Source organism: Athene noctua, chromosome 6 (genome assembly GCF_965140245.1).
Source record: "Athene noctua chromosome 6, bAthNoc1.hap1.1, whole genome shotgun sequence".
Classification (NCBI taxonomy): domain Eukaryota; kingdom Metazoa; phylum Chordata; class Aves; order Strigiformes; family Strigidae; genus Athene; species Athene noctua.
In genome coordinates this window covers 19,836,596-19,856,432 of record NC_134042.1, presented here as the reverse complement: position 1 = coordinate 19,856,432, position 19,837 = coordinate 19,836,596, and the positions used below count along the sequence as shown (strand labels likewise).

General features: G+C 33.5%; 1 protein-coding gene across 3 annotated transcripts in view; it reads right to left on the bottom strand.

Moving 5' to 3' along the window:
• DPH6 (diphthamine biosynthesis 6) overlaps positions 1-19,837 on the bottom strand; it is a 229,872-nt gene that overhangs the window by 169,654 nt on the left and 40,381 nt on the right. For all 3 annotated transcript variants that reach the window (XR_012633870.1, XM_074909806.1, XM_074909807.1), the window contains 2 exons: positions 10,771-10,844; positions 8,500-8,618 (listed from right to left, as the gene is read on the bottom strand). Coding sequence is in view for 2 of the 3 variants with exons in the window: in XM_074909806.1 (XP_074765907.1) it covers positions 8,500-8,618; positions 10,771-10,844 (193 nt within the window). In the remaining variant the exon portion in view is untranslated. The remainder of the gene's footprint in view (positions 1-8,499; positions 8,619-10,770; positions 10,845-19,837) is intronic.

Below are 19,837 nucleotides of genomic sequence, written 5' to 3'. Positions count from 1 at the left end.
GCAGAGAAAGCAGGAGAGTGTAAAGGATAGATGCAACCATCCGCCTGAGAATTGGAACAGAGAAAATAGGCCTATTTTTTAAGGTAAAATCCTCTACTTCCAATGTGTTTTTTTTCTTTTAAGTAAACAATACAAAATCTCTGAGTCATGAAGTAGAATCAAGCACTATTCTTTAAACGATAAAGAAAAAGAGTGTCTTTCTAATAGCACAAAAAAAGAACATACACAAAAGTTATCGGTTGGTAAAGCAGGTTTACTCTGCAGAAGTGCAGGAATGTCAGATATCCTTCATGATGTATGAGTGCACATGCCAGAGAGATACTAATGCACTGTAAATCTATACCTTAAATTGCCTTGAGGTAAATGTTCCTGGTGCATATTTAGCTCTCCTTTCAATGAATAGTTGGCAAGGGAACTTTTTGTTTGGTAGCATAACTTGACAGGTTCATAGTTGATTCTTAATTTCCTCATAACTTTCACACATGAAAGGCCGTATAACAATGGTGAACTGGATGGATTCCTAGAATTTTCTTTTCCAAAACATCAAAAACATTGTAAAAGCTGCTTTATTTTAATACAAAAATGCAGAGGGCAATAAATACTGGATATTACTGCACCTCTAAAAGATCTGAGTTGAATATACATCTAATTTATTGTATATAAGAGCAAAATTCATACAACTTGATATGTGCCTAATTCTTTTCCTTTTTTTTTTTTTTTTTCTTTTTCATATGGGGTAATTTATCCAGTGGGGGAATAGTACAGGGATGGAATCTGAAGATGTAGTAACTCTTTTCAAGATAAGGGGTAAAATTATAAGACATTAATCCCAAAGCAGTTCTATCATATGTTTCCAGTACAGTTTATTTAGGATCAAGTTTATGATCTTTCTCAGAAGTTCATCAAATATTTTCTAAACTAGGTTAGTCTGATGTTATCAAATTTTAGAATTCTAATAGGTAAAAGGCTCTAAAACTCTTATTACCAGTAATGTTAATTTCATCTACAGTCTCTTGTGATTTTTTTTAACATCAGTTATTTGTGTTCTATATACCTAGGATTCAAAGCAACTTAGCTCTGCCATTTTAAGAACAGAAACCTCAATAAGTCTCTGAAGAAATTTTGTATTGTTTAATCAAATAACAAGGCAATATTTTCATGCAGATACTTTTAAAACTCTAAAATGTTTATTGTTTAAAAGGAGTTGTGGAAAAATTGTTCAATAACAGTATTAAGCTGCTTTTAATCAAATTCAAGACTATACAGCAAATGGTTCGGCTCACTGAAAATACTGCCCCAGTCAACTTCTCAGGAAGTTGGACTCAATGGACTTTAGAGACTTAAAACAAAAGTTATTAAAGGTTTGGTTCATACAGCCACAGACTTTCCCAATGTTAATATATTTTCAGTGTTTTTAAGTTTGGCATACTAAAATGTTTTGATTAGAATTACTTTAGAGCATCATTTTTTAATTATCTATTTAATTCAGAGTTCATCCATTCCAGCACCATAGTTTGGATAAAAAAAGGATGTGCTGTTTTGTTCCTGTTAAAGAATTCTAGTATTTCCATGCTTTGAACAGTTCTAGTACTACTAACTTTGAAGAAAAGGATTGAAATTTGATTCAGTGACACAGAAAGAGGCATGGTGTAAGTGGTAAAATTTGTATCAATTTCATTAAATCCATCCCCATGCAGACAAGTTATAAACCTTTAAAAAGTCACAGTCCCCAAATGGATCAACAGAGACGTCTGACAGGGGAGATCAGTAGATCACCTGCAAAAGGGTAAAGGCCGCAGCAGAAATAAAGAATTAGATTAGGACAAGTAGTCTCAGAAAACTTCACCTCAGAGAGACATGGAAAGCAAGCATCTATGGTTCTAACTACAGAGATAACCATGCCTTTAAGGTGTGAGTTTATGCTCTGTTTCAGCACAGAAGTCTGCAACATGAATGTGCATCCAGAATTTAAATCTTACCAAGCATTAAGGAGCAGCAAGTACTACTTTAGCATTAACAAGACACAGCTTCTCCCTCTTGATTTCCATTCTGTTAAGATTACTTCTGGTTTTGACATCCCTTACTAAGCTGTGGCATAACAGTCCATTCTTGACCCACTGCTTTCATTTCACATTTTTTTTTCATGATCTGATGTCCCAAAACTTCGAAGCAATCTTTCCACTCTTAGGTCATCTCTCTCTAATTTTGTCTGTCCCTGACATCTGTTTAAGAAGCTCTGCACTCAGTAATGTCAACTTTCGATTACTTTTCTGTTCTCAGGTCCATTCACTTTTCCCACTCTTCCAACTCCTGTCCGAGTATCGACATTCTTCCCAAACTCCAACCTGTAGGCTCAAGACACAGCAAAGAGGGAATCATATTTCTCACTAACCCGTTTCTATACCCATTTATGCAAACTGCTACAAAATATAATTTCTTCTTTTTCTGTAACACACTCTATTTTCAAACAATTCTTTATACCCATGCACTCTTTCCAACATCTCATCTTACACTGGTAACAAAGTATCTGTCATTTATATACAAACACCAAGGCAAATAACATTCCACATGCAAAGATGATTTTCTTATCTTATTCTTCTAACCTTTCAGCTATGCTCTGAATCATAAAGTTTTCTTTACTTAAAGTCCATTCCTAGTTCTCTTTTCTCTTACTCCTCTATTTTGCATCACACTCTTCTTAAATCCAAAGCTAATTTTGATTGATTTCTGGTCTTGCATACAATTCCCATTTTTCCATGTTGATCTTTTTCCACGTGAATCTTTTCCCTCAGAAAAAGAAAAAAAAAAAAAAAAAGGCCTGAGCTAAAATGGCTCCTGTGGTTTCGTAATTGTTTCCAAGTCTTTTCATTTAATGTCTGGTGAACCTACAGATGTGGTACCTTTTCTTTTATCGTAAATAACGTGAATGATGTAGATAAATGAGGTAGTAGACAAATGTACTAAAGAACAAGCCTAAGGCAAAAGTGTCAAATACACTTAAACTCTAAAGGACCAAGCAAGCTTTGGGAGCTTTGTTTGAAAATCCAGTAATAACATGTGCTAGCTAGGAAGCAAGGATTAGAGGTGGAAAAAACTAATATCTTTCCTAAAGTATATGATAGAAATAAATTTATCAAATTTATAATCTGAAAAAAATTACAATAAAAATTAATTAAAAGCTATCATATGTATATACAAGATAATACTTTAACATTGTTCAAGGATAATTTTTCTAATAAAAGGTTAAGGCTCCTTTTTAGAATACATTATCCCTAACAGAATAGGCAATAATTAAAATCTGACAGTACTTGGAAAAATATTATCGGTCATTTTATGTTCCACTTCAAATTATGATAAATCGAAGAAGTCTTTTTCATATTAATAAACCCAATGTTATCATGAGCAAAGGTTTTGTGAAGACTGTCACAGATTCCATTACAGGTCCAGTGTCTGGTATCTGCCCAAGGAAAAAGCAATGGAACAATCACTTCTAAATAAGGTGAACTAACTAAGAATAATGCCAATGTTTGCTTTATTTAGTAATAAGTAAACAAATCCTTAAAATACAATATGGAAGAAAACAACCAGGATCTTGTTTTGATATCTTAATAAAATGTTCTTCACTTTCACGTTTGTGAATTGTCTGAGAATTTTTCAAAAATATTTAGAGGAAGCAAGTATGTTCCCCTGTGATGATATAAGTTCCTTCAGTTTCCCCAATAATGATTTTAAAATTGCTCTTTACTGAAAACTAGAGACACATTTTCAAAGAACTCTATTCCTTCCCATTGCACAGATGATGTGCTCAGACAAAACTCACACAACCACCTTCAGGACATGATCTGACATTATATCTAACCCAATTTAGTGGTAAGCTTTCTACTGAAAGAGAGTTTTATCCTCCATGCAGCCGTGACATCTACACAGCAAGTTCCCTGCACACACAAAAAAGCAGGACTTCTCTGCTGGATCACCCAGCTGCAGCCACACAATCACTGGAGCTTTTACGGGGGCAGAAGCAAGTAGAGGCTTGTGGTTTGGAAGAGTCAGCTAGAAGGGGGAAGGAAAGATCAACCTTTTGGCAGCAACAAGCTATTAGATCAGTTTATCTGTAACACTAAATTACACCCTCAGGAGCTTAACCGGGAACTGTGTGGTGCTAGTTCTTTTCTAATGTATTACTTTATACATAAATCTTACCTCCATGAAAATTAATGGAAGTCTAGCTATCAATTTCAGTTAGTCAGAATTTCACTTCTGTACACTAGTGGCATGCAAATAAAAAACAATAATGCAGACACCTAGGTGGTTACATTTAAATAATAAAGAAAAGCTCTATTTATTGATTTCATTATACTGAGGAATAATATTTTCTCTCTCTAAATTAAAAGCTCATACAGAAAAACATACATATCCCTCAACCATCAGCATTTCAGAGGATTCTATGTACCACAGGAGTATATCAATCTTGACCTTGTGAGGCAAGTGCCAAGATCTTCTCGCAGCAAAGGAGACTCAAAGTAAATGTATGTACTTCAGACATCTCATTTTAGAGAAGGAACTTCAGGATTTGTTGACAGACAGAAGATGGCAATGGCTCCCCAAGGAACCATTACTCTGTTGTTGTAGCAAAATAGCATGGGTAAGCAACTAGGGCCCTCACCATCTCAAAAACTAGGCTTCCACAGCCCGTGTGATTTCAACATGGCTGAGCCTGCAGATCACCTAAAAGCACTCATAGCAGCCGGACCTACAAGATAAAGGATGTAGCCATGGCATAGGAGCCACATCTCAAATGTAGGCTGAGGACCACAAACTAATCAGCTCTAATACAAAGTTGCAGCTTTTATTATTCTCTAACAGTTGAGCAGCATGATGGTATCATTTCTCTCCTGTGGTCCAAAGAACAGCTAGAAGCTAGAAACATAATTTAACCATGAAAGAGTTTTTCTTTTTTCAACTTAGTATTTCTACTATCTGATCTCATAATTACAATGGGTTTTTTCAGGTATTTAGTTCAATAATAAATCATTAATTTACTATAACCAAACTGGGAAGAAGCTGCAATGTACAAAGTAAATGATGCATAATAATCCCATAAAAGACAGCTAATATTCTGATTTTGACTGAAACACCAAAGAAGCAGTTTTTCTCCTCCACTTTCTCAAGCTAACAGTGTGCACTTACAAAACTTACTGAGGGTGAATGTTACTCTCTAAACTTCAAGAAAAACTAGAGTCACTGAGGACAAACTGCTTTAACTGCATGGCATATAAACAATTTCCAATATATACTCATATGTATGAGAACTGAAACTTGCCATATTTAAAAATGTATAGTGGCATTTAAGTTTTAGTGTTAATTCTTAACAAGATTTAGGTATAGTTAACTACATAGATAAAGTAAAGTAGATAAAACTCGATGCTCCGTTTTTACTGAGGACCATACTGTGAGGAACCTAAAGGTTCCTCCCAAATATAACCTTCCTCCTTATCTCACACTTGAGTATTACACCTTGTGCTGCAGTGGAAGCAGTTTACTTCAGAATGTGGCACAGGTAAGAATAGTATGTAAAGTTACCAATCTTAAAATCTGAATCTGTTATATGAATACTCTGCATGTTAATTAGTATTTTAATCCGTAAAATGTGTCCAGAGAGACAGGATATCAAAACTACATCTTATTATTGTGTTATATTACACTGTCTCTGTTATATTACACTGTCTCACATGAGCAATGGATATTACTGGAATTTCAGGCACACACATGTTAAAAACAATCAATAACTGTTTCTATTTTAGCTGTTACTGAGTAACCTCATTCTGACTTTCTGGGATTTCCACTGAAGAGGTGTATATTTCAAACATAAAAGTATAATGCATCATACAGGCATCTTTAGCAGAAAGAAAATGGCACTGAAGATAAATATGCATAAGCAGCTTTTTTTTTTTTTTTCATAGCTCAGGTTTGCTGCTAGATCATGGAATGTTTTTCTCTCATCATTAAGGCTCTGAAATACACTGTAAAGGAAAGAAAGCTGATCTACTTATAGATCAACAGAAGGCATGTGAAGAAGGCTTGCTAACAATACTTCTTTTGCATGTAAGTGAGAGCAATTGGTATCCCATCTGGAAAAGCACACTACTCTGAGATAGAAAACTCTTGCCACTGGCAAAGTTTATGGTATTAATTTGTAATGGTGGATTTAGGGAAATGTACTAAACTAATGCTCATTTACTTGCATAATTATGTGTTTTCTACATAAGGTGACAGGCTTTTACCTTGCCAATACTGGCACTGAGTTAATGGAAAACAGGACAAGGCAGGTGTACAAGTATGCCAGCACTGACGAATGTCAAGCTCAGGTTACAGATTTGCTTCTTGAATTAACATCTGTAGAATGTACCATATAATGCATTACCCTTCAGACTCTTAAATCTGTTATTTTAAATATTTTCACTGCAGTTTACCTTTGATTATTAATCCAAGAGGCAAAAAGTTAAACTGTATCTTATCTTCTTTGCCACTTGATATGTTAAACAGCCTTCATACCTTAAATCCACTTTAATAAGGCATGCAATTATTAAAGCATTACAGAATGGCCCCAGAGCACAATAAGCTCCATTAAATTTGCTTACATCTAATTACGTCTGCCTGAGGCAGGTGAGAAATTGACTCTGATAAGATCATTCTTTTACCTGTAGCCAAAAAAATAAAAAGGAAAAAAAAACTCAGAGTGATTTTCTATCTAATTGCTATCTACAAGTATTTATGGTATTCACTCCTTCAATGAATAGCCCACAAAGCACTCTTTGTGCACTAACTAGTGCATTTTAAGTTTTTTAAGACTGTAGAATACAAAAGACAAGTTTATCTTGCTTCAGGCATAAGACAGATCATCAATGATGTCTACTTGTGAAATAGTTTCACCTATTATTTAAATCATACCTTTTCTTTAAAAAAATATTTCTTACGTGAAAAAGCATGTTACATATCTTTGTGGACTTTTACTTTTTCTTCATGTCAGCATAAGCAATGAAAGCATTCTACTTTATGGAAAAATACATAATTATGAAAGTGTACTTTACATGGACTGAAAACTATTTATTTAAAAATAAGTTTTTTATAGTAGAAAAAACAGCATCCAACTCCTATGTATTTGGAGTTCAGGAAATTCAGGAAAACACTACTAAATTGCACTGCTTGTTACCCATAAATGAATGAGGGAATGTGGTATTTCTAATCATTCTAATCCCACTAGCAGCGCTAGCAGATCCTAGAGACCATTATAGTGATAATGTAAAAACTACCTAGAAACTATGTCAGCTAAAGAGGAATACATTTTTTAAAATAAATAATGATTGTATATATATTTTTAAGTCACGGAATTCATCCAGTCTAAAGGGATTACAATTCAATTCTTGGTTAATATTTAAGGAGAAATTGCTTTGTTATAAAGCATTCTTTAAAGATGACAGACATTAGGAATTTGATGTGAAAGTTGTCCAGATAAACCAGCTATTGGACTTCTAATGCAAGACTATACAACACTGGTTTTTAAACATAAATCTTTAAACACCTTTAACCATCACTGACACTCTTGTATTATACTAGATATTCTTTGGTACAACAGATTGCAAATCTATAGTCAACTGAAAAAGAAAAGCTCCTTTGGTCACACTTTATGCTTAAGACTTCATTTGACATTGTAAAATCAAAAACTGCATAGAGGCCCAAAATGAGTATATTGTGCCGTCAACATGTTTCTCATGTGCTTCTTAGGGTTATAGAGTACATCATTCAATAAGCCTTCCTGTAAAACTGCAGTTGACCTTATCTTTACATTCAAACAATAAACAAACATGTAATCTTTCATATTGATTTTCTTCATTATCCAAACCTCATTTTACATATGTGACAATGAAAAGACATGTTGATTTTCTAGTACACTAAACAACTACAATGTAAATACCATTATTTTTAAGGCAATGACGAACTATTTCTGTTTGCTATGTGCTTTACCAACTCAAAGACTGTTGTTACACAAAATATTTTGGCCTCACATAATTACATCTTGTTTGATGTTAATTTGTTGTATTTCTACTAAAACTTTCACGGTTCCTTTATAACATTGTCTAGCCACCAGTCTGCATCATTCATAAATGACAATACTGTGAACCACTGAATTATGCATGCATCTTTACTGAAAAGCAAAAACAAACTAGAACAAAAAAAACTACAAAAGGAATTTAATGACTATGCTAGGAAGAATTACTTTCCATCTTTTCCAGGTCTCCTCTAAGAATGAACTGCATACAGGTAAAATAATTATTGAGACACCATGACTGTTATTCAGCCATGTAATTTAAAAAAATTTCCTTCATATTAACATTTCATATCCTAAAATATAGAACAAAATTTCTGGTTTTTCTCTGTTATGTTGTGGATTGTCCATGAGAAGCTTCAGTAGAGAATATAGCTCAGAATCTGAATACGTACCAAAAGCTGCCACTTTTATGATAATAGCTTGAATGTTAGATGATATCATTTCTTTAAGCAATACTTCCTGGTTCCGACGCCAAAGGTAAGCTAAAGGCTGAAGATTAAGTCTTCTGCATCTTAAAAACAAACAAAAAAATGGATAAAACCAATCATTATGCTTTTACACAGCATGATTCATGTAAATTAAAGAAAATTAATTTCTCTCATTTCCTACCTTTAAATGATTTTCCTTCTACAATTTCAATTACAATACTATTCCTAGATTTCAGTTTATACATTAAGTTTAATACAAAAAAAGAAATAAACTTGTTCTGACTACAATTCATCTGTGTAAGATGTAACTCACTAATGTTAACAGATTTGCATGGGAACGTAAGTAAAACCATGAGAAAATGCATTCCTAAACATTTAGGGACACAAAGCAATTAATACCTTAGGAAGTAATCACTTTATGAACACAGCTAAGGCAAGAGTTACTGCTTTGTGATAAATGCAGCACATGTCAGTAGTACAATATGCTGAATTTGTTACACTCAACAAACCTATAATTTGGATCAACACTCAAGGAAAAGAATCATTCTGGAAAATGTATACAGCTTATGATACAAAGTAACAACTTGTTAATGTAAATTTAATTATTTGTTTTGATACATATCATATTTAGTCAGCATTTGATACACAGCATTTGATCGTTTATCAAGTTAGAGAATCACTAATTTGCACTATTGATAGGTAACCCTTCTGCAAATTGTCAAATACCATCAGTTAGTAATAAAATGTGTAATGCCTAGTTCCTGAAAAACTTAAAGCCATTTAACCATGAAACTAGCTCAGAGCACTCAAAAATTACATTTATTGTCAATTATCAGTGTTTATCTAATAAAATTTCTCCCATATGTTAGATAGACCCACTAGTATTAGTGTCAAGAGTTTATAGTTAAAACGGATGTTTAGTGTTGACATCTAAATCCATAGTTAGTACCCATATAATCAGACTGGTTTTGTTATTACTTTCAAATATTTTAACAGAGCACTAATTTGTAAAATATTTAGCAACTCTACATGTGAAGTAGTTCATTTAGGTGCCTAACTTTAACAAATTAGCTGAATCCAAGAAAGCAGGATGGTTTATGTGAAAGAACTTTTTCGCAAGGGATAAATTTACAGATCAATGTAAATTTTTTTTACCACTGAGCGACCTTGGAATGAATCAGATCTGTTTGAAATACTGTGATGTCCTGTCAATCTTTTGGCTGTGGTAAAAGACCTGAAATCCACAATCAACAAAAGCAATCTTTTCTAAAATATCTAGTAACATGATCAGGCAGTCATTAAAATGTTTTAAGTGTAAAGGGAAAGAAAAAGAAAGGAGCTATTTCTGACTGCAATTTACCTATGTAAAGCATAAAGAAAACACCCATGCTGTGTAGTTTGCCGATGTGAGTTGAGATGGCATAGCATTAACTTTACCATTCTTAGAGTTCATAAATTATTCCAGATACTTGCTTTTATCATCAACAAATAACTACTGAACCCATGAAATTATAATTAATTTTTAACACAAGGTGGTTTTGTGTTTCATCAGACATATGTAGTGAAATACCTGTTTCAAACCCAAATCAAATCTTGGCCTATGTAACACACACAATTTCCATTACGTAATCCTTTTTTTTTTAATTAAGACTCTTAAAAGTATCACAATATATCTACACTTAAAAAGTATTACAGTCTAGACTTAAAGAGTGTGCACAGTATGAATGACAAATGAAAGCTCCTGATTAATGATAACAGATTTTAGATTTTAAGAAAGTGAGGAAGACATCCACATAAGGATCCTCTTACATTTAATTCCTGATAACAAGTCACAGGATGCTCCTCTGTATTAAAACTCTGTTGAAAAATAGAGATCATTGACTGCAACACCACAGTCACTGGAATTGAGTGAGCCTTCTATTGAAATGAAAGATCTGAACCTACTCAACTATTTTCATATTAAAACTCTGAGCATTTTCAACAGATCCATGACTTGAAGAGCAATCCAAAAATCCAGTATAGTTTCTACTGGATTTTTACTAATGAACACATGGTTCGGGGGGGGGGAAGGAAAAAAATTTTGATAAAGATACTTATATTAACAAATTGAATTAATTGGATATCCTAGAACATGAGAAATAAAGAAATTGTTCCTTCTCCAGAATTTGAATTAGAAAACAAGCAAGTAAATACTTTCTAGGATGGACATAATAATCAGGATTAATATTTTCTTACACATCTTCAACTCGAACTCTCTGGTAGTCAGAAAGAATGGCTCCCACAGACACACCCTCCACTCCTTCTTTGTCCTAAAAAAAAAAGACATGAAATATTAATGGATAGCAGTATATGCTGGCCTAAACAAGAGCTTCAGTACCTCTACTAGCAGAATTAACCAAGAATAAATCTTTTTCCCTGTGCCCAGTACATGGAACTGAATAGGCTGGAATGCAGATCTTGCATAGAAGAGAGCAGCACAGCTGACCTACCATATCAGCTACTAGTCTAACACAGCAATCTACTTGACTCAAGTACTCTTCTATGGAAAAAATAACCAGGGTAACTGAAAATTACCAGATTTAAGAGCTTATCCTAAAGTTTTCCTGACATCCTGAAAACTACTTCCAGTTCTTCACTATAAGGTGTTAGCTATCCCACCTACAAATAAATATCAACAACATACAATCATGATGACTAATTAAACTGTTGGCATTTGTCCCAATATGCAGCGCAAGAGGGTGTGAGATCACTCTTTTTATGCTAACACCAGAACAAGACAACTTGCAGGCAATTTACTCAACATCACCTTGTAAAAATTCTGCTATAAAAAAAGGTTTTCCACGACATATTTTCTCTGTTTCATTGCAATTACCTAAGCCAATAGTACTTTTTCTTGTAAACACACTGAGAAAGTAACATCTGAAAATGCATGTACTTACAATTTTTCATGACCTCTTGCATTTTTAAGTTGCTTGTGTCCCAATCAACATGCTGAATTTACTTTCTCTTCCTAAAATTTGTTCCAGACAGATTTTAAAGTTGTTTTCCTCTTTAAACCAAGGTTGATCATAATTATACAGCATGACTTACCTTCTGGATCTGCTCAGTTAGACAGCAATCCTGTGAAGTTTGCAGCAAGATTTTACCACAACTATATACTCAGATATGAATTTCAAAATCAAATCACTCTTTGCCTGCCATGGTACTGAGTTTACAATTCATTTTCAGTTTCTTACCAATAAAATTATGCAGAAGGTGTTTTATTCGTTATTATATCATAGGGAAAATTTTTCTGGTTTATGTCTGTCTAGGATATTCTTTCCTCGATCTATTATCTTACTCATCTTTACATTAATTCTCACCTCATATTTGCCCAACCAAATTCCTAAGTTATTCACACCCATCTACACTTCTGATTTAAGAGTCGCTGTATTTATCAAAATTCCTAGCTGTAGTAAACTGAAAATTATATCACTGTTCAATTTATGTACTTCTCCATGTCATTAATGGATATATGATTTAATATGAATTCTAAATCATACAGGATTCAGGTTGATGCTTCTTACATATCTAGAAGTCATACTACTGATATGTAGTACTCATTATCCACTGCTGGTATTATCAAGTAATATTACTATTATCCAGACAGTATTACTTCTGCTTCTCTAAAACATCTAAAATGTTTTCCCCATACTCCTTTGTTTCATGCAATTTTGATATGCAGTTTATCTGTACTGCTACAATTGCACTCAAGTTGCAGTCTTCAAAGTTCTTTTCAGAAAGATTATAAAGTTAAGCCACCTAACAGTCTTGGAAAACATGACAGCTAAATTCTGTTTGTTTGTATTTTTTTGTTAAAAAAAAATCACTAACAATTCTTTCAAAATGTTCTTCGTTGCAATGTTCAGACATCATCCAACATGTCCAGAAACACTACCTGTATTTCTGCTGATGTGAACAATTAATCACAGGCAACATATCCTCAAAGGTAAAAATCATGAAGTGGTCCATGCACACGACCTGACATCATGAACCAGTATTATTAAACAATTAATACATTAAATATTAACTGCCCATGTTTCCAAGTCACCGCAAATATTTCTGTGTGAAGGAATAAGGCAGCCTGTATCCCTTTCTGCTCAACAGACGGTAATATATTTGTAATGAAATCACAGAATCAGAAGTGAGGCTTCTCACTTTTGTAAACTTGAGGCCCCTGCTGTGAAATATATCTGGACTATCTGGTACTAGGACAATTTATGGTTATAAAACTGAATGCCTTTATAAGGAGAGAAGTATTCAACTACAGAAGGATATAGGGGAAGACAAAACCAGAAAAATGGTTTGGTAAAGCATATTCATTTATATGATCAGAAAGCAAACTGGGGACTGAGGGCCGACGGCAAGGGAAGAGTAAAGCAGATTCAGCCTATGATTCAGCAAACACAACAAAATGAAACCTATAAAGAACTACAACCACCTCCATAGCCCCTCAGTGTTAGAGATACTGGATGTTCAAATGCTTTTTCATTACTACTTCTTCATGTAAGGTAGCATAACAATACAAATGATACACCATATCTAATGTATCTGCAGAATATATGCAGGGTTTCTGCAGCTGGCCCACCAGAGTGGCAGCTACTACTGGCATTACAGTAGAAATCTGTTCAAACAGCAAGTATTTATAATTCATGGAACAGGGAACTAGATTCAATGATAACAATAAAAAAAAGCAAAATCTCAAAAAAAAGGCAAAACAAAGTATTATTCACATTTTCTACTCATGGAGATTACCAAAATTGTTTTGCTTTCATTAAATTAACAGCAGGTGAATACATTAGTGTTACATTCTAGTAAACAGATCTGACTAATCCAATCTTTATTTTTTCAGATTCCATTAAGACAGAAATCAATTTGTTCTTATGAAGAACCATGTGCAACAGAAAGACACTAACTGAGAGAATATCAACCACCAAACCCTCTACAGTTTTTAAGACTTTATACACATACAGTAACAGTGCAGTTGACCTTTCTGGCTGAATCCATCACAGTATGAAGACAGCAAGACATGCTTAATGAGAAGACTATGAGCATTCTTTTTGATTTCAGTAAGATTTTAATATTAAGTTCTGCATGCTCCAATTTACAGGACTTTGACAGGTAAAAAAAATATTTTATTTAACTGTGTGTGCATATTGCATATTTTATTGACATCCATCTCTATGTTTAGTTGATAATTCTCTTTTTTATAGCTGGAAGATACAGAACATACATTCTTGCAAGGCAGTCCTTAACTGTTAACATCCAGAAAAAAAATTTTGAGTTTTCTTACAATCCTCACTTAATTGCAATGCAAAAATAAGCACTCTTTTCTGATCCATGCAAATGTCAACTCTCAAGACTGCCATCACAGATGCAATTAGTACTGCCATCCACTGGACGAGTAACAGGAGTCAAAGGAATCAAATCACATCACTTAACTTCAATATTACAGTACTTTCCTGATACAGGGTCCATCCACAAGATCAGAAACAAAAATGCATTAATGATTCTAATTCTGAGGTGTTTCAGAAAGATCTGGTAGAAAATTACCGTATAGTGTCACAGATAATAAACAGTGGTGAACACACTTTGAAATTACTTGGTTTAAGGACTTAGCATCAAAAGTATCAATTCAAAAACACAGTTTTAATGCAAATGTTTTTAAGCTTTTATTGAGTATTAGCAGCAGCAATAATTTTTAAAAGAGGAAGAGTTTGGAGCTCAGTGATTAAGCACAGATTCCCAACACTGTCACTACTTAACAGCATTGTTTTATTTTTATACCTCTGTTCTATTGTGTGTAGTATCATTATGCTGTGAAGGAAAGCAAATGTAATACAATTTTAAGTTATTCTGAATTTTTATTCTTACTATAATTTTGAACAGTTATGTTTACAAACTTTTCCAGCATAAAATTGTATTGCCACCGATTCTTATATACAATAGATTTTTTTTTTTTTTTTCTTGCTAACAGGTTCGCTTGAAATATTCAGGGCCTCTCCTGACTATTTCTTTCAAAAAAGAGTTCTAAATAAAGTAAAAATGTTCAGCCATAGTGGCTGGATAGAGAATGATATTTAGGAAATTATATTCAGTATAAGTTTTCCAAACACTTGAGGAAATTTGTCATGCAGTGTTCTAACACTATTTCTTGATTTTAAAAAAGCATGCTCAGATATTCTGGAAAACCAGAAACTAACTAAAAAATATTTCATAAAAATTCTCATTGTTCAGTTCTAAGTTACCAGGGGCAAACTATTCCATAGTCTAAGTTCAGTAAATAATGTTTTTGAAGTACCTGCTACAAACACACAGAAGGCTGTAGAACAGTTGTCTCACAACTAGATTAGCCTCCATGGCTACATAAATACACATATCATACACAATTCTCCATATTCTTTTATCATAGAATCATAGAATGGTTTGAGTTGGAAGGGAACTTAAAAGGTCATCTAGTTCCCACCCCCCTGCTATGGCCTGGAACACCTCCCACTAGACCAGGGTGCTCAAAGCCCCGTCCAACCTGGCGGCCTTGAACACTTCCAGGGAGGAGGCAGCCACAATTTCTCTGGGCAACCCGTTTTATAATACATACACTTATTTTTCCTCACCAAAAGAAATAATATGTTTGCTGTGATCACCTTATTTGTTACGGTGCACTGCAAATCTGTTCTTACCACAACAGTTTCTACCATATATACTCCTCCTTCTCTAATAATGGGGAAAAAAAGTTATATCAGAGATATAAGAAAACAGTAACCATATCATAAACTTCAAGAAAATAAGTGATCCTCATAATAAACAAATATGCAGTGAAATGAACACCTGTACGACTTCTTTTCGTGATCTTCCAAATACAGAGATTCACAGAATCTCTTGTTCATCCATGAAGATGGCAACTGACTTGCCTCGTACATTTTTTTAACAAGCTCACAGAGCAATGAACACAGTGCTTTTTAAAATTGTTTTTCAAGTTCTCACAAAATATGCACATCAGCAAAGATACTCAGTGAGAAAACTCCCTCAGATTAAAAGGAAAAGTGCCTAGAAGTAGAGACTTAAGTGTCCTGTTCTTATACAAACACAATACAACTTCTATACTAAAATGAACTGCTTGTTTGGGATTTTAAAAATTCTAGTCCTGAATCCTAGGAACTTTCAAAATCATCCCATGGTAAAGGACTTTAAAAAGCCATATTCTTTGTTACAGAACTTCTATTTAACTATTGGAACAATGGCCCAAACTTGAAATTTAAATATCAAGTAGCTTTCTCATAGGTTTTGGGTTTGTTTTCAATTATACATACCTGTAACACATTCAGAGGGTGGATACACATGTGTATGAATGTGTATATACATACGGACACAAACATATAAATATGTGTGTGTGTATATATACATACACACACATATATATGTACATACCTGTATGCAATATATCTTGAAGTAAGTAATGAACAGAAGACTGTCATTGGCTGCTTGCTTACAAGCTACATTAAATATGATTTAAATAATCATATATAAGATGTCCTGCACTTATTCTAGTTTATTTCCTTTAATAATACGTAAGGTTTAACCATCTTTTGAAATGGCAGTACATTGTGTCATTTTTCAGTTGCGGTTAGCATTCACATTTAAAGACTTTTGACAGGGAGCTATTCACTACCATCACTTTTCATTTAGTTCTTCTGATGGTAAAGAGCAAATATAAACTTCCATTACTGTCCAGACAGCAGCTTCCACAAGGAGAAACATCAATATACTTAATACATGCTTTGAAATGGGAGAACTAGTTAATATACTTACATACCATGAAATGGAATAAATTCAATCCCCCTATTCTGTATGGTTCAACAAATCAAGGTTGGAGTGGCACAAATTCAAGAAATAAGATTTGAAGGGAAGAAGGATGGAGTATGAGGTGGAACAGAAAAAAAACCCTGTACCATCTAACAACCTTCATAAATTCCTCAACTGGACAAAGTTTACATAAAGCCTTGCTGCACAGCGTATTCAGCTCAGCACCTGAAGAATGCAAAGAGCACTAAATGAAAACTAGTTCATCACTGGATTCACTGTTTGGTATGGAAAGAGTTATTGGACATTTTGCAAACAGACAGGATTTTGTTTCATTCAAAGCTGACTGTGGTTAGCAGAGAATCAATCCCAGAACCAACGGTGCCAGGTCTCGGGTACTACACTTCACCTTTTAATGTGGAATCCAATCAGGTTTGGTACCATAAAAAGCATGTTCACAAAACTGCAGTCTCAGCATGGGTAGAGCAGGTTGACATCTGCAGGCAAAATATCAGGCATCTGTGCTGAACTCAAAAGCCAAAAAAGCAAATTTCAGAAAATTCTGGAGAGAAGGTGTTAGGTGCTGTATCATATAAAAAGTAACAGAAAACAGAAAATTGTTCAAGGAACATTGATGGGTGGGGTTTTTTTATTGGGTTGTGGGGTTTTATTGTTATTATTAAAGAAAACATGTACTTCAAAAGATTATTTAAACTATGCAAAACTTTATTAATACGTTGCTAGTGCAATAGGTTAGTCCAAAGTAAAAATAAATTGCTTCTCTGAAATATTTTAATAATACACTTAGTCACAAAGTACTACATCAGAAAGAATGTAATGTAAACATAAAACCAGATGCTAAACATAGAGGCATACAGATGCTAACAACTTTTTATTTTCCATATGACTTTTTAAAACTTACTTTTCCCCTTCAAAACTACCAAAATTACTCACTTCAGAAGACAGGTATGAAAAATAAGCTTTTGAAGAACATCTAAATAACATGAAATTTTTAGCAGCAGTACATAGCTTTTTTATGTAGATAATTATGTGATGTTTTAACTGTAAGTGAAATTACATCATTATTACATGTCTTGTTATAACCATTAATTTATTCCTTTTCATAAAATTCATGAAGAATAATCTTCATGAACAATTGTATTAGAACAGTAAATTGATCTCTGCAACTGTAACTGAACTAAAATGTACAATTTATGTTTAAAGCTTCATAGTTTTAAAGTTATATATATTTTTAAAGTTTAATGAATAATACAATTCAAAATTGCTGCTGTGTATCATAAATTAGTTTTAGCTGTATTTCTATTAGAAAATAGTATAAAAAATTAAAGAGTTTTAGAAAAGCTCCAAAACATCAGTGCCATGAGTATGCTTACTGTCATGCTGTTGCTAGGGTGGCTCTGTAATACCCATGTACAATATTGACAAACTGGTTCACAGCTGAAGTGAAATATAAACACAAACGTAAGAGTAATTTATGCTTGCACACTGTGATTTCAATTTTGCTTTTATTTCAGTAACTGAAATTCAATTAAGAATAGTGATGATAACTTGAGGAAATGTCTGCATATGCATTGTAGCATATAACACTGGTAGAAGTATTCTAGTAGTAAGTAAAATATTCATTGCAGTAGTATTAGTACAGAGGGTTTTTTTAATTTCACATTTTAATGTCTTTACCTGACCCTCTCAGAGTTCAGCAAAAAGAAAATTAGAGCTAATGTTTTCAATTTAATTAGTATATTACAAGCACTGTAATTATTAGTGGGAAATGTTATATTAATGAATGTAAAAGTTAGCTGTAAATTACCTTGGAGTTATTATCAATTTCCCAAGTTACTGCTCCTTAAGATAACCCTCTCCCTATGGTCCTTTCGGTAATTTTTCTTTGCCTGATAAACATGATGATTAAACAGCACACAGTGCAAACCTTTGATACTTTTTAAATTAAATCCATACCCAGCCTAAGGGCTGTGTCTGATTTCAACTAAATGTGTCAGTTAATCAGATAAAAAATTATCAGCAACTCAAAGAAACAGCAGCCTTAGGCTTCATCAGTGCTAGAGAAAGCTGAACAGAGTAAGACATACAGACAATATCACATTATGAGAAAAGGTTACTGCTAAGCATAACACTGCACAGAACTATCCACTACCTTATTAATGTCTATCTTAAATATTGCATACAACAGCCAAAATAATATCAAAGAAAGAAAAAAGAAGTGCCTATATATGCCTGTTAAAGTGGATTGCAAGAAAATCTGAACCCTCCCATTCAGAAAAATGCGGACTATCCCTAAAAATTTACTGTTCAAAACAGATCTATGTAAGAAACTGAAGTATAAATAGCTGAAGAATGGTTAAACTAGGTTTAATTTTTAATATTTGCTTCACAGATTTGCCACAATAGAGTGCATTTTATGACCAAGATAAAAAATAGATTATCTCTAACTGAAATTGTCTTTCCAATTAATATCCTCCTTGAAGCTTTCATGAGTAACAGAAAACTGTTACACATGCTTAAATTAAAGTTTAAGGTCATTTGTGTCTAAATAATGATTATCAGCCACTTGCAAAACTTTAAATTAAAACACAATGTATTTGCAGGTGTGTGATTGACAATATATACAGAAGTAATGGGATTTTTTAGACCTCTGCAATTATTTCAGTGGAAAATTCTTAAATATGAGGTTTGCCTTATAATTTGTGAAGCATTCTAAGATCACTGATTATACTGATTTCAAACAGAGTACGTGATTTTTCTAAGCTTTGATATGTCTGTCAGAGGCAGCTGCAAGTAATCAAAGACAGTATGGAAATATCCCTGAGACACAGGATACAATAACTACTTCAAATTGAAAAAAAGCTGTTTGGTAAGGTTCTGCAGACCAGCTAGGAATTGCATAGTCTTGTGGATCACTACAGATCATCTGGGACTTTCCTGTCTTCCACTTAGAGACCTCAAAGCATGTATATCTTGTACCTTCATTCCCTAGGAATAACTAATTCCAAAAACGGGTGAAAATTAATTTAATGTGGATTCACATGAAACCCCTATGTGAACACCCTTATTAAGAACTTCAGTAGTCTTCAATGGGCTTAGCTTAACTCACTTTAAAAGTAAATCACTTTTGAATAATAGTACCTATACAAGGAGATAATACTGTGTTACTAATCCACTTTAAAAGCTAATTACATTCATTTTTATGAATGCCCTGCATAGGGCAGACACGACCATCTTTAAGCACAACTGATGGCCTAACTTCAAGAGTTTTACAAATTAAGTTACAGAAATACTGCAAGCACACACACACAGACACTCTCTATTAATTCAGTGTAGGGAGGTATTCACCTGCTCTCAGTATCTAATCGCAATTATCATTATAACCACCTTTAATTAGTATATGGTCCTCTTGCTAACTGGAAGCACCAAAGATTCAGGGAGA